General features: G+C 42.6%; 1 protein-coding gene across 2 annotated transcripts in view; it reads left to right on the top strand.

Moving 5' to 3' along the window:
- LOC130272948 (probable acyl-CoA dehydrogenase 6) overlaps positions 1-15,953 on the top strand; it is a 106,851-nt gene that overhangs the window by 81,449 nt on the left and 9,449 nt on the right. For both annotated transcript variants that reach the window (XM_056519001.1, XM_056519000.1), the window contains exons 5-7: positions 803-909; positions 4,183-4,350; positions 7,213-7,386. In XM_056519001.1, coding sequence (XP_056374976.1) covers positions 803-909; positions 4,183-4,350; positions 7,213-7,386 — 449 coding nt within the window. The remainder of the gene's footprint in view (positions 1-802; positions 910-4,182; positions 4,351-7,212; positions 7,387-15,953) is intronic.

Below are 15,953 nucleotides of genomic sequence, written 5' to 3'. Positions count from 1 at the left end.
CAAGAAGGGGGTTAATAACATCTTCCCCCAGAGTTACAACATCTACCCTGCATTGCACCCCACAACTTTATCTATTTACGCACAATGGGAGCGGAGTTGCCGAAGTACAACTCTCGTGTATCTCCAGCTCTCCCATAAAGAATGTATGCAGCATGTGCTGACACGCCGCTCCATGCACAGGGAGAAACGGGGTCCTGTTCTGGAGATCTCGGGAACAGGACCCTGCGGGGACACCCATGTCATACAGTATTGTGCCCAAACAACAGTGCCATAAATTGTGCGTCCAAATACAAATACAATGCTCCCGCCACCATACATTGGAGGTCAGCATAAAGTGCCACCAAGTAAATACTGCCATACAGTGCTCCGGTATACCAACATATAGGAGGAGATTTATCAGAACCCCTGCAGAGGGAAAGTGGACCAGTTGCCCGTAGCAACCAATCAGATCGCTTCTTTCACTTTCACTTTCAGAGGCCTTTTCAAAAATGAAAGAAGCGATCTGATTGGTTGCTATGGGCAACTGGTCCACATTTCCTCTGGACAGGTTTGGATAAATCTCCCCCTATAGTGGCTAAATCACCCAATCCAATAAGTATACAAGGGTTGTCGGTGACCATCAATACCAGGACATTCGTGCCGTCTTCTATTTTTCGCAAGATGAGCAGAGGCGCCACGTGTGACCACGCAGATCGCACCACCCCTACGGCTGACCCTGTTATTACAGTATATATATTACTGACCCGCCAAGGCATTAGGCACGGTCTTTGATGATTCTGTTCCTCTTTCCTCTCATTTCAAGGTTCGGCAGCGACGAATTGAAGCGTCAGTTCTTGGCACCAACTATAGCGGGAGATTTAGTGGCCTGCTTGGGAGTCAGCGAGAGCGGAGCGGGATCTGATGTGGCAAGTAGGTAATAATGTAGTCAGATAGGGAGAATGAACTATACCGCAATAGGCGAAGGAAGCTACGGTATGATCAAAATCCAGCTGTCACAAAACGACAGCTCCCAGCATGCCCGGACAGCCGTTGGCTGTCCGGGCATGCTGGGAGTTGTCGTTTTGCAACAGCTGGAGGCACTATGCTTGGTAAACACTGTTTTATGCACTGACCAAAACAGATCCAAAAAATTCTATCCAGTCTAGACAATGCTCTGTGAGCTACACAGCCAGGAATCCAAACTGACATATTGTAACAAACTACAAATAAGGCTTATGCAGCCGATCCTGATGTGTTTAGCTCATAGAGCATTGCCTAGACTGAATACAATTGTCTTTACTACTCAGCTAAGAGCAGGACTAGCTATGTACAAAGAATTAGTCTGGAGTGCAGGTTGTTTAGCTCACAGAGCATTGTCTACACTAGATATAATTGTTTCCACTTCTCAGCTGAGAGCAGGACTAGCTATGTACAATGAACTAGTCTGGAGTGCAGGATATTTTGCTCACAGAGCATTGTCTAGACTGGATACAATTGTCTTTACTATTCAGCTAAGAGCAGGACTAGCTACAGTATGTACAATGTATCAGTCTGGAGCGCAGGATGTTTAGCTCACAGAGCATTGTCTAGACTGGATACAACTGTATCACTTCTCAGATGAGAGCAAGATTAGCTATGTACAATGTATCAGTCTGGAGTCCAGGTTGTTTAGCTCACAGAGCATTGTCTAGACTTGATACAGTTGTATCCACTTCTCAGCTAAGAGCAGGCCGAACTAGTGTGCAGCTTTTGAGGGTATGAAGATCACATGCTGAAGATGCGCTGTAGATCATTTGCACTTTTTCTGCACCAAAACAAATACATTTATTTAAAACTAGTTGCAGAAAATCTGCAGCATGTGAACAGACCCTGAATTTAAAAGAGTGTTCCTATTCACTGACAGCAAGCAAATAATTATAGAGCAGTCGAGTGATTACACTTTATCTATGTGAACACCTCTGAGTGATCCATTTCTGGCAGCCTCAAGTAGCAGTTCGCACATCGTGACCATTTGTCGGTAGTCGATGTTTAAGAAGTTAATTGCATTTTTTGTGAATTGTCGCAGTTTCGCTCTGTGAGGGCGGGGGGGGGGGGGGATGCGCATCCTAGAATAAAGAGAAATCTGGTTTTAATTAAGTCCTGTCATAGAGATGACTTGTCCTCACCAGCTGATGGTTTTTTGCATCTGTGTGAAGAGGAATCTTTGTTCTGCTGTAGACAGAGACTTTTCTGGTTACCATCGACTTAAAGGGGTACTCCTTTAAATCAACTGGTGCCAGAAAGTTAAACAGATTTGGGAATCACTTCTATTTAAAAAAAGATCTTAATCCTTCCAGTACTTTTTTGGGGCTGTATATTAAAGAGAAATCTAAAAAGAAATGCATTTCCGGTGATGTCCTGACCACAGTGCTCTCTGCTGACCTCTGCTGTCCATTTTAGGTACTGTCCAGAGAAGAAGAAAATCCCCATAGCAAACATATGCTGCTCTGGACAGTTCCTAAAATGGACAGCAGAGAGCACTGTGGTCATGACATCAGAGGAAATGCAATTTGTTTTGGATTTCTCTTTAGTATACAGCCCCTAAAAAGTACTGGAAGGATTAAGATTTTTTAATAGAAGTGATTTACAAATCTGTTTAACTTTCTAGCACCAGTTGATTTAAAAAAAATAAAAATAAAGTTTTCCACAGAAGTACCCCTTTAACAACAGCCTTAGACATGGGCTCGGAATTTGCCATCTCCAAGCAATGTGCGCATGGTGGAGAGCTAAACATTCATCTTCTATGGTCGGAGTATTTGGGTCAGTAACGGTGATCAATCCAATGTAAACATCACTTAGTGGCTAAAGCCTATTCCTATAGAGAAGCCTGTCAGCGACTACTGTGTGGATTGAGAAAGCGTAGGGGAGGAAGCTTAGTTTAAAGGGCTATTCCGGCCTTATTCATCTTATCTCCTATCCAAAGAACAGGGGATAAAATGTATGATCACAGGGGTCCTGCCGATGGGACCCCGGCAATCCCGGTGCAGCCCCTGGCATTCTGTGCCGGCCGCTGCCTCCGAGACCAAGACGTGACATCACAGCCACGCCCCCTCGTGACATCATGTCTCAGTCCATTCATGCCTATGGGAGGGGGCGTGACGGCCATCACGTCCTCTCCCATAGACATGAATGGACTGAGACTGAAGAAATTTGAGACAATGGAGTCACTTGTAAAATGTTGGCAATTCAAGTCTTCCCCTAAAATGTACTATACAGAGGAAGCAACCTCTAGGAACAAAGAAAATATATATTTTTAAGTACTCAATAAACAGTACAGTAAGCTTAAAGGGGTATTTCAGCACCTAAAAATGTATCCTCTCCTATTCACGGGATAGGTAGTCCTGCTCTCAGCTGAGAAGTGATATAATTGTATCCAGTCTAGACAATGCTCTGTGAGCTAAACATCCTGGACTCCGGACTGATACATTGTACATAGCTAGTCCTGCTCTCAGCTGAGAAGTGATACAATTGTATCCAGTCTAGACAATGCTCTGTGAGCTAAACATCCTGGACTCCGGACTGATACATTGTACATAACTAGTCCTGCTCTCAGCTGAGAAGTGATACAATTGTATCCAGTCTAGACAATGCTCTGTGAGCTAAACATCCCAGACTCCAGGCTGATACATTGTACATAACTAGTCCTGCTCTCAGCTGAGAAGTGATACAATTGTATCCAGTCTAGACAATGCTCTGTGAGCTAAACAGCCTGGACTCCAGACTGATACATTGAACATAGCTAGTCCTGCTCTCAGCTGAGAAGTGATACAATTGTATCCAGTCTAGACAATGCTCTGTGAGCTAAACATCCTGGACTCCAGACTGATACATTGTACATAGCTAGTCCTGCTCTCAGCTGAGAAGTGATACAATTGTACTCAGTCTAGACAATGCTCTGTGAGCTAAACAGCCTGGACTCAGGACTGATACATTGTAGCAATCAAAAAAATGTTTTGCAGATACTGCAGATGAATTTAGCTCACAGAGCATTGTCTAGACCATTTACGGTTTTAGAGGAGATCTCTTATTATTTGCCAGTGTTGATCAAGTAATGTTGCATCATATGTTTATGTGATAGATTGCGAGCTGCGCCGTTGTATTTCGCACATGACATCTATCAGTCATTGGGATTGTTTGATTCTACTTTGCATTTTTCTTCCTAAGGTCTAAAAACCAAGGCTGTAAGAAAGGGGGACGACTATATCATCAATGGCAGTAAGATGTGGATCACTAATGGCTGCCAGGCCGACTGGATGTGTCTTCTGACAAACACAAGCAGCGGACCCTCTCACAAAAATAAGTCACTCATATGTCTCCCCATGAAGACGCCCGGTAAGTTCATGCTTACAGCTACGTTGTCCGTGTAAATTCATACACCTTTCCTGTTGGTGAGGAATGGGTTACTGTTTGGTTTCACGCGTGTCCAATGAGTGACATATTAATCCCTCACGTCCGGAGCGGTAATAGGAGACGTCATTGGATTCCATCCCCCGTGCCGCTCACCGTCACATAAGACCTGACTTACAGGTGACTCATATATATATAACGGATTATTAATATGGCTATATGATGCTGGAGACCACATGATCATCCTGCCTATGGTTTCCCAGTATCTGCCAAATTCTCTGTTCCCACGACTTATCGGTATTTCATCAGGTTATTCCTCGATTACACATTTCCTGGTAATGTGTGTTTTTACTGTGTACTTAGTAGTAGGTTAAAATTCCCACAATTTGGCGAACATTGGATCAAATGTGGTGAACCTGTTTTGCTACAACTCCCAGCATGCGTGGACAGGCTTTAGACAAGTGGTTTCCAAACTGCGAACCTCCAGATGTTTACAAAACTACAATTTTTAGCATGCTGGGAGTTGTAATTTGTAACATTGGGTGGTTCACAGTTTGGAAACTACTGCTCTAGACCCAAGAAGGTATTAAAATCAGCACTGTGGGCCCACCTTTCTCAGGGTCATAGGGGCCACACAAAGTCCTTGATAGGCTGAAATTAACATTACAATTTCTGGGTGTCCCCCATATGGACAAGTAGCATAAACAGCTCTCAACAGAGTAAAAGTCCTCAACAGGCTGCAATTCTCATCTCACCTTCTGGGTGTCCCTATATAGACCATCACATAAACAGCTCCAGAGAGAGAGAAAGCACTTGACAGGCTGCAATTCCCATAATAACCTCTGGGTTTCCCCATATAGACATGTAGCATAAACAGCTCCAAACAGAGTTAAAGCCCTCCACAGGTTGCAATTCACATACAGTACAACCTCTGGGAATCCCCATATAGAGATGTAGCATAAACAGCTCCCGACAGGGTAAAAGCCCTTGACAGGCTGCAATCCGCATCATAACCTTTGGGTAACTCCATATAGACACATGGCATAAACAGCTCCCGACACAGTTAAAGCTTTCAATAGGCTTTAATTCACATTACAACCACTGGGTGTCCCTAAATGGACATGTAGCACAAACATCTCCCGACAGAGTAAAAGCTCTGACATGTAGCATAAATAACTCCAGACAGAGAAAAAGTCCACGACAGGCTGCAATTCACATAATCACATCTAGGCCCCCCCATATAGACACATAGCAAAAACAGCTCTCACCAGAGTAAAAGCCCCCAAGAGGCTGCAATTCACATCCCAACCCTTATAGACCCTATATAGATGCGTGTGGCCCAGTACAGAAGTGGTCCTTTTGTACACTATGTGTCCTATCAGGTGGACTCAGTCCCAGTCCCCTTGCCTCCACACTCCTCAGGACTCTCATCACACCGTCTGTTATATAAAGAGTTAATGTATTATATCTATGTTAATGTATCTTTAAATCCTGTTGTCAAGTCTATGTAACCAAGGTAGGTGCCAGTGACCAGGTTACTTGTTGGTGACCTATGGGATTCCTCTAAATTGCTCCCATATATAGCTGGGAGGAGCTAGCCAACTCGGAGAGAGTTTAGTGCATGCTGAGCTACAGTCAAGTAAAGACCTCAGAGTGTCTGGTGTTCCTGAGGGAGACTAAGGCCTAGTCACGCAGCCACTATCCGTGGAACCCCCTACCGGTGAAAGTCAAACCCTCATAAGCACAAATAAAGGGGAGAAGTCTAGTCAGCATAGTCAAGTCTGTCAAGTCTAAAGTCAGTGTGGGATTGCATAATTGAGTCCAAGTCCACTACAAGTCCCATCGAGTCCACAGGTCTCCTAAAGTCCACTGGTCACCTCCTTGAGCATAAACTGAGCTGTAAAGACTTTAACATCTGTCTGCCTCAGTAAAGCTTCCATTGGTTTGTAACCTTGCTTCGGAGTGATTATTTGCCCCATGCCTGGCCCAGGAACCAGTGGCCACACCTCAGGTGGTATAGAGGATAACCCCGCCCTGGTGTCACGAATACTAAGGGTTAATAACATCTGCCTAAGGGTAACAACATCTGCCCTTCATCACACCCCTCACCACATAGACACATCACATAAACAGCTCCAGACAGAGCTAAAGCCCTTGACAGGCTGCAATTCACATAATAACCTCTGGGTGTCCTAGTATAGACAGATAGAATAAACAACTCCTAACAGTAAAAGCCAACAACATGCCGCGATTTCATAACCACTGGGTGGCCCCATATAAATATGTAACATAAACAGCAATCTGCAGAGTAAAAGCCCTCAACTGGCTGCAATTCATATAATAACCTATGGGTGTCCCCATCATAACAGATAACAGAAACTCACAGCAGAGTAAAAACCCTCGACAGGCTGCAATCATCACCTCTATATGTCCCCATATAAACATGTTATGTAGCATAAACAACTCCCAACAGAATTAAAACCCTCGACAGGCTGCAATTCACATAACAACCTCAGGGTCTCCCAATATAGACACATGGGCTAAACAGCATTCGCCAGAGTTAAAGATCTGAACTGGCTGCAATATCATATAGAGAGATAGCATAAACAACTCCCAGCAGAGTATAAATCCTTGACAGGTTGCAATTCACATCACAACCTCTGGGTGTCTCCATTTAGACACGTAGCGTAGCATGAAGCACTACCAGCAGAGTAAAATCCGTTGAAAGGCTGCAATTCACATTACATCCTCTGGGAGTCACTATATTGCCACATGTAGCATAAACAGCTTCCGACAGAGTAAAAAAAAAAAGTGTTAAAGGTCATGCTTTTTTTTTTTTCTTCCTAGGTGTCCATGTCACAAAGAAAATTGATAAAATGGGCATGAAGTCGTCGGACACGGCTCAGATATTTTTCGAGGACGTCAGGGTACCCACTAAATATCTGATAGGAGAGGAAGGCATGGGCTTCATCTACCAGATGCTACAGTTTCAGGAGGAGAGAATGTGGGGAGTAGCTAATGGCAAGTAGCAATTCTTTTTTGATGCAGTGTTTCCCAATCCGGATGCCTACAGCTGTTGCACAACTACAACTCCCAGCATGCCCGGACAGCCTTCAGCTGTCCGGGCATGCTGGGAGTTGTAGTTTTGCAACATATGAAGGCACCCTAGTTGGGGAAACACTGATCTAATCTGATCTGGGTTGGAAAAGTACTTATTTTACGTTTTACGGTTTTATGGTTATTTTACATGCAAAAAAAAATTTTAAAAAATTAAACATTTTTGCGAATTAAAGCTATGTTCACACTGCATATTTTACATGTATTTTGAGTCTTAAAATATGCTTGTTCTACAAGCAAAATAATCCCTTTTTTAAAGCATTTTTGGCATTATTTTCGTTGTATTTTATTGGTGTTTTGTGCAAAAGTTTTTACATGTTTTGTAGCATTAAGCTATATCTAAAGAGTTTTTAGAGGCATAAAACAGCTAAAAATATATCTCCATTTCATATCCAGTTTTTTTGATGGATCAACATTGAATGGTGACTATATGCATTTTTGCATGTAAAACTGTTGTATGTTGTCCAAAATATGTACATAAATATGCATATAAATATGTATAGAAGTATATAAAATTTAAGGGCCTTGTACATATTTATATACTTATATACATATTTATATGCATATTTATGTACATATTTTGGACAACATACAGCAGTTTTACATGCAAAAATGCATATAGTCACCATCAGAGAAAAAAACTACTACTAGAGTATTTACTAAAAATAGAAAATATTTTATTCTATTAAACATGCAACACACACATTTAAAAGCAAAAAGATAGAAAGTTTAAAATAAAGGCACTGAGATAACAACTGCAGAAGAGTTGAAGTAGTGAGACTGCAGGATCACATGGATTACAGGGTAAGGGTACGTTCACACACGCAGATTTTTTTGCGTATTTGAAAGTGGGCGGGCTCTTCTCGGCTGTCCGCAGATTTTCTGCGGTGGAATTTACGCTGCAGAAAATCCGCCACAGTCCCTACTGACTTCAATGGGGCTTGCGGCGGATTTTCCGCTGTGTACATTCCGCCGCGGGAAATTGGCTGCGGACAGCCGAGAAGAGCGTATGCGCGTGTGAACGTATCCTAAGGGTGGGTTCACACTAGGCTTGTAGTGTATGGGTGCCGGATCCGGTTGGGAGGAGCGAAAACCGTCCGCTCCTGTGTCCCAGCCGGATCCAGACCAAACCCCATTCATTTCAATGAGCCGACCGGAGTCAAACGCTGACTCCGGTCGGCTTATTTTTGCCCCGTATATGGTTTTCTGACCGTATCTAAAACCATGGCATATGCTAGAAAATACAATACATCCTGCCATGTATACTGCCAAAGACCTCACCACTTCTCACCCCAGCGTATATTTCGCCGGTGCTTCATCAGGGGGCGTGTCTCTAATCAACCCCAAGGTGAGTATATATCATATCTATCCACCAATCATCATGAATGTATTAAGATGGACATATATACATGGTCACCAATATCCAGATCCATGGATCATGTGAGGCATTAGGCGTTCTGAGTGCGCATTATGCGCATAATAATGACATCTGCGTCACAAGCTTTTGGTGTCTACCACGAGGGAAACCAACACATCTATCAGGGCAAGGTCCGATTCAGCTGGGTTTACTTTATATTATTGGCTATGTATATATGTCCATCTTAATACACAAATGATGATTGGTGGATAGATATGATATATACTCACCTTGGGGTTGATTAGAGACAAAACCCCTGACGAAGCACAGGCGAAACGTACGTTGGGGTAAGAAGTGGTGAGGTCTTTGGCAGCATACATGGCAGGATATATTGTATTTTCTAGCGTTTCCTTTGTATGGTAGTCTCTGTTTCTCCACCTACCTGAGTTAGTACCCTATGCAATCTACCGCTGATGTAATTATTGGGTTTTTGGATGTACTTTAACTCTAGGAACTTATCCCTTTGATGTTGTGGATGTGTATTACCCTGTAATCCATGTGATCCTGCAGTCTCACTACTTCAACTCTTCTGCAGTTGTTATCTCAGTGCCTTTATTTTAAACTTTCTATGGTTTTGCTTTTAAATGTGTGTGTTGCACTTATGTTTAATAAAATAAAATATTTTCTAATTTGAATAAATACTCAAGTAGTTGTTTTTTTTCTGATGGGGATTATTGTTTATTTTAATTTTCAATTATCTATATCTGATAATTTTACGAAATTTTAAATATAGTTAGATCACTATATCACCGTTTTATTCAAGCCCAGGCTTGAGGAGAGTGTACCCCCTTTATTTTATACATAATTATTGTTAAGGGAAACAAGCTACGCCTTAGTCATATTGGCAATTTTTGAAGGTTTAATGCAAAAATGCATGTTCTGTTTTTTTGTTGGTTTTAGTTCTTTACACACATTTTTAGTCCTTTTTTATTTTGCATTTAAACTCTTAAAACACAATTAAAACACCTGTAAAACTTGACGAAAAATGGCAAAAGAAGTTCCAAAAATGCTCTGGGAAACAAAACAAAAATGCTTTTGAAATACAAAAAAATTGTTTTTTATTGCTTAAAACAGACAAATTATGTTCAAAATGCACAGTGCATTTTTTTTTTTACTGAATTATGAATTAGGGCTGTTAAAAAAAAGAAGTGAAATGTTCCCATTTCCATTAAAATTTATGTAATTCATAAAAACTTATGTAAAACAGACCTTAAAATACTTGCTAAAAAATGTGTGAATATTATCCAGTTTTTGCTTAGAAACCATATATATGTATATATATATATATATATATATATATATATATATATATATATATGTATATACTGAAAATATATAACTCAAGGTTTGTGTGTATGTGTATGTTCCAGCATAACTTGATGCACATGTTTTTTGTATGTCAAATAAAAATATAGTACAGTTTAGGGATGATCCGATACTAACAATCTCTGTACCCCGAAAGTATAACAGCAGAGCTTGGTTAGGTTGGTCCAGTGACAGGATGTTTAAAACTCCCGGCCAATCTCTGAGACACAATCAGATGTCCCAAAAGGTTAATGCAAGTCTTTGGGAATTATGATCCCGTTAAAGGGGTATTCCAGGCCAAAACTTTTTTTTATATATCAACTGGCTCCGGAAAGTTAAAGGACATGTCCGGTGCTCACTTTTCTTATTGTATCCGTTCCGGGCTGCAAAAAAAAAAAAAGAAAATAAGCTTTCTCTTGCCTGCCTACGCTCCCCCGGTGCTCCGGTACAGACGTTCGGTCCCCGGGCTGTATTCTTCTTACTTCCTGTTAGCCCGGCACGTCACACGGAGCTTCAGCCTATCACTGGCCGAGGCGGGACATTGCTGCGGCCAGTGATAGGCTGAAGCTCCGTGTGACGTGCCGGGCTAATAGGAAGTAAGAAGAATACAGCCCGGGGACCGAACACCGGTACTGAAGCACCGGGGGAGCCTAGGCAGGTAAGAGAAAATTTGTTTTCTTTTATTTTTCAGCCCGGAACTGATAAAATAAGAAAAGTGAGCACCGGACATGTCCTTTAAACAGATTTGTAAATTACTTCTATTAAAAAATCTTAATCCTTCCAATAGTTATTAGCTTCTGAAGTTGAGTTGTTGCTTTCTGTCTAACTGCTCAATGATGACTCACGTCCTGGGAGCTGTGCAGTTCCTATGGGGATATTCTCCCATCATGCACAGCTCCCGGGACGTGACATCATCATTGAGCAGTTAGACAGAAAACTTCAGAAGCTAATAACTATTGGAAGGATTAAGATTTTTTAACAGAAGTAATTTACAAATCTGTTTAACTTTCCAGAGCCAGTTGATATATATATAAAAAAAGTTTTTTCCTGGAATACCCCTTTAACCCCTTAAGGACGTGGGACGTAAATGTACGTCCTGGTGCGGTTGTACTTAACGCACCAGGACGTACATTTACGTCCTGTACATAACCGCGGGCATGGGGGAGGGAAGATTTTTTGCGGGCTGAGAGAAGAACAAAGGGGAGAGAAGATATCAGTGTGAGGGCAAGGTGAGGGCATGGCAGCGCTGCTGTGGTGAGGAATGCAGGGAGGGTGAGCAGCCTATCACTTATGGGGCTTCAGGAGACTGGGAAAGCTGGTTAACACACAGTATGCGTGCCACACAGCTTTCCAAGTCTCCAAAAGAGCTATAATATAGTTGCTTTAACACACAGATATTTTCTTCAGGAGACTGGGAAAGCTGGGTCACAGAGAATACAAAGTGCTTTCCCAGTCTTCTGAAGAGATCATCTTGTATTCATATAAAGGGGTAGAAAAGGGATCAGACATTTCCTAATAATTCCTAATAATAAGTAAATTGAGCCATTTCCTCATCCAGGTGGAATATAAATAGAAGTTTGGTGTTTCCAGCAGTGACGCGCGGCCGGCGCCCCTCTGAGCTGTCAGTGACCAGGGAATATCTGGCTGATTAAGTAGGAAAAATATGAAATAGTAAAGACGTCTTAAAGGGCAACACGTCACGGCGAGACAGGGCTGAGCATCCTGTGAGAACGAGGAGCTGTACGTGAAGTCTGGAGGGGACACTGATCCCGTCACTTATTCGCAGTTCACTACAGATGTGCAGACGGAGGGGCACACCCTCACCGCTCAGAGTTAACCCTTCACACTTGGCGTGAAAAAAAATTATTTGATCTCCACATCAGTTGCTTCAGATGTCAATTTAAGGGAAAGAAAAATAAATGTTTTAAGTGTAATTTGATGTAAAAAAAAAAAAAAAGAAAAAGTTGTATAAAGTTATCAGCTCAGTGGGAAAAGGTAAAAGAAAGTCTATTGAAGTGGTGTATTGTGGACAGTCATTGTTTTAACCCCTTAAAGGGGTACTCTAGTACTTAAAAACTTATGTCCTCTCCAAGTTTCTGATCTCCAGAACAGGGCCCTTGCTCTCCCTGTGCATATAGTGGTAGGTTGACACGACTCCATCCATTGTCCTTGGGAGCGCCAGAGATACATGAGCGCTGTACTCGTGTATCTCTGGTGTTCCCATAGAGAAAACATAGAGCTTGTGCTTCATGCACAGCTTATGAGATAAGTTTTGAAGCACTGGAGTACCCCTTAAATATTTCATTTTCATTTAAGGGGTACTCCACTGGCCAGCGTTTGTAAGTAAATGTTCCGAACACTGTTTTCGTGCTGCGGGGGTCGGCCACGCCCCTCAATACAAGTCAATGGGAGGGGGAGTGATGGCCGTCATGCCCCCTCCTGTTGACTTGCATTGAGGGGCGTGGTCATGACATCACGAGGGGCGTGGCCGACCGCCGAAGCACAAAAACAGCATTCGGAACATTTCCTTTCGAACGCTGGCCAGTGGAGTACCCCTTTAAAGGGATTAATCTAAGATTGAAAGTTCACCTATCCACTGTTAATCTGTGGGGGTCCAATCTCTGTTCCCTGTACAAATCGAGCAGCTATGTGCATGTTAGGCCTATGTGATTTCAAAACCCAGCTGAGTTCAGCAATTGGCTGCTGCTCCATTCTTGTGATCAGTGGGGATCCCAACAGTCAGACCGCCATCGATTAGATAGTCATCCCCTATTCTGTAGATAAGGGATAACCTTTCATTTTGGATAATGCCTTTAAGGGGGACCCTATTCTACAGTGGCACCTTTTTAGGGAGTAGGTACATATCTATCCATTGACAGCTTTATGTGCCGGAATCCGAGGAACCTCCATTCCGGGCTGTTTAACCAATTGATCGTCATGACCAGGCATGATCAGAGCTTTTCTAAGTTCCTTATATCAAGTAGCATTAAGCTCAAATAGATATATTAGCTGTAACCTTAAACCAATGTAATAAAGGAAAAACGGGCAACAAAACTACGGGGCATCTGAAGAGGCCCAGTCCAATTAGAGGTGGCAGTAAATGCCCTTTGGGCATTGCAATTCTGGTGTGCCCCATAGGAGTCGCGTGTCTCTTTTAGAGCCAGCGCATGTTCTTGATTGTCTTCCCCGCCTATATAAGCCGGCTCTACCCATCCTAGTCCTGCATAGTGAAGGTGTCTGTATCCTATCCTGCTTTACTTGTATGTTGTTTCATGCCTCTGCCTTACCGTGTTGTATTTTGCTGACCTCCTGTGCCTGACCTGGACTGTCGACCACACCTGTGTATTCTAGTACAGCTTGCGGCTACCTGGCTGTTCCTGAGCTCTTCCACATACATGCTACCATCACCTACAGCGTTCAGCTTGCCCCTCCTGCCTATATCACCGGTGCTTGGCACTGGGGCATTTTGGCCTGCTTGGCCAGCCACTATCCAACTGGGATCGCTCTTGCTGTAACGACCTGGTATCCCTCCAGCAGAAGTCCAGCTCCCGCATCCTGGAGCTAGATAAAGGGTGAGGACTAGGGGAAAACTCCCAAACTAAAACCGGTAGGGGACACAATGGGCTTACACCCATTTGGGGCATTACAATGAGGTTGGTGGGCCAAAAATCCTGGCTGCCTCTGTCCGCCATAGTGAAATGGGACGTAACCGGTATCTATTAGACATTGATGGCATATACAGTGGTCTGCAACCTGTGGACTTTCTGATGTTGGAAAACTACAACTCCCAACATGCCCGGACAGCCAACGGCTGTCCGGGCATGTTGGGAGTTGTAGTTTTGCAACTGCCGGAGGACCACAGTCTGAAAACCTCTGGCCTATTCTGTAGATATGTCATAACCTTCTGAGATGGGAACACTGTACTCCCCAACCCAACAATAGTCACCACCTCATAGATTTAGTATTGTTTAGCAGTAATGTGTGAGGGTGGAGATGTTTTTCTTATTTTTTTTGTATATATTTAATTTTATTCCAGACAATTATAGTCTAATAATGGTACAATCTATTATAACCTCGCGTTCCTCCGTCAGTCCACCGTGTACTGTGACCAGCCCGTCCCAAATCTGTCATCTCAAATGAAAGGAAAAGAGACTTTGCAAAAACTTGTTTCCCGTGTACGGATGGTGACAAATCCATACATACATCGGGATTATTTATTTTTAATTTTTTTATGCCACTATTTCCTGAGGATATATGGTATAAACACAAGGCAGCGACGACAGCCGACGAGCTCTTATCTTCTAAGATGATCTGAACACAATGTAGTTATGGGTTTTGCCAAGTGTTAAATCACTCTGACCCTAAACTCTGGCATTTGACTAGACTTTCCCTTTTTATTTACATTACAAAACTTTTTGGTTTTAAGGGACTGCTCCTTGAAATCCATTAAAAGGGGTCCCCCGGAGTGAAAAAAAAAAAAGTTTTCAAATCAACTGATAGCAGAAAGTTATACAGATTTCTAAATTACATCTATTTACATGTACTTATCAGCTGCTGCATACTACAGAGGAAGTTGTGTAGTTCTCGCCAGTCTGACCACAGTGCTCTCTGCTGACACCTCTGTCCATGTCAGGAACTGTCCAGAGCAGGAGACGTTTGCTATGGGGATTTGCTCCTGCTCTGGACAGTTCCTGACATGGACAGAGGTGTCAGCAGAGAGCACTGTGGTCAGACTGGAAAGAACTGCACAACTTGCTCTGGAGCATACAGCAGCTGATAAGTACTGAAAGGATTAAGCCTTTCAAATAGAAGTAATTCACAGATTTGTAGGATTTTCTGGCAGCAGTTGATTTGAAAACATTTCCTTCACTCCCGAGTACCCCTTTAAGTTTGCAGTATGAACCCTATGTTGTCCTCTTAGATCAGAATTAAAGATGATAGTGTGGATGGGGTGTGATGAAGGCAGATGTTATTACCCTAGGGGCAGATGGCATTAACCCCTTGTGTTCGTGACGCCAGAGCGTGGTTTTACCTCTACACCACCTGAAGGTATGGCCACTGGATCCTGGGCTAGGCACGGGGCAAATAATGACTGACGCCAAGTTACGGAACAACGGCAGCTTTACTGATGCAGACCGTTGGAAAATTCTTTAGGGTATTTTCCCATTGTGTAATCTCCACTCGCAATTTAGGTATTTAGGTGCTCGCGTCGGGGTTTGTATTTTTTAGGGAGTTAATACTTAGGTGGTAGGGTCTGCGATCTGTATTTTTAGAGCATTTATATTTAGGTAGTCGGGTCTGTGTTTTATTAGGATGTTTGTATTTAGGTGGTTGAGTCTGGGGTCTGTATTTTTTAGGAGGTTTTTATTTAGGTGGTCAGGTCTGGGGTCTGTATTTTTGGGGAGTTTGTATTTAGGTGATTGGAGTCTGGGGTCTGTATTTTAAGGGCATTTGTGTTATGGTGGTTGCATCTCATGTTAGGTCTTTATTAAAATGGTTGGTTTGGGGTCTGTATTAGTTTAGGGGATCTAGTTTGGGGTCTGAATTAGTGTTGAGCGGCATAGGCCATATTCGAATTTGCGAATATTCGCGAATATATGGACGAATATTCGTCATATTCGCGAATATTCGCATATTGGTAAAATTCTCGTTTTATTTTCGCATATGCGAATATTCGCATGTGCCAAAATTACCATATGCGAAAATTTGCATATACAAAAATTAGCATAAGTGAAAATTTGCATATGCA

The sequence above is a fragment of the Hyla sarda genome, chromosome 5 (assembly GCF_029499605.1).
Source record: "Hyla sarda isolate aHylSar1 chromosome 5, aHylSar1.hap1, whole genome shotgun sequence".
In the NCBI taxonomy this organism is placed as follows: domain Eukaryota; kingdom Metazoa; phylum Chordata; class Amphibia; order Anura; family Hylidae; genus Hyla; species Hyla sarda.
Note: the sequence above shows the minus strand (reverse complement) of the source record. Positions and strands in the feature narration are given on the sequence as shown.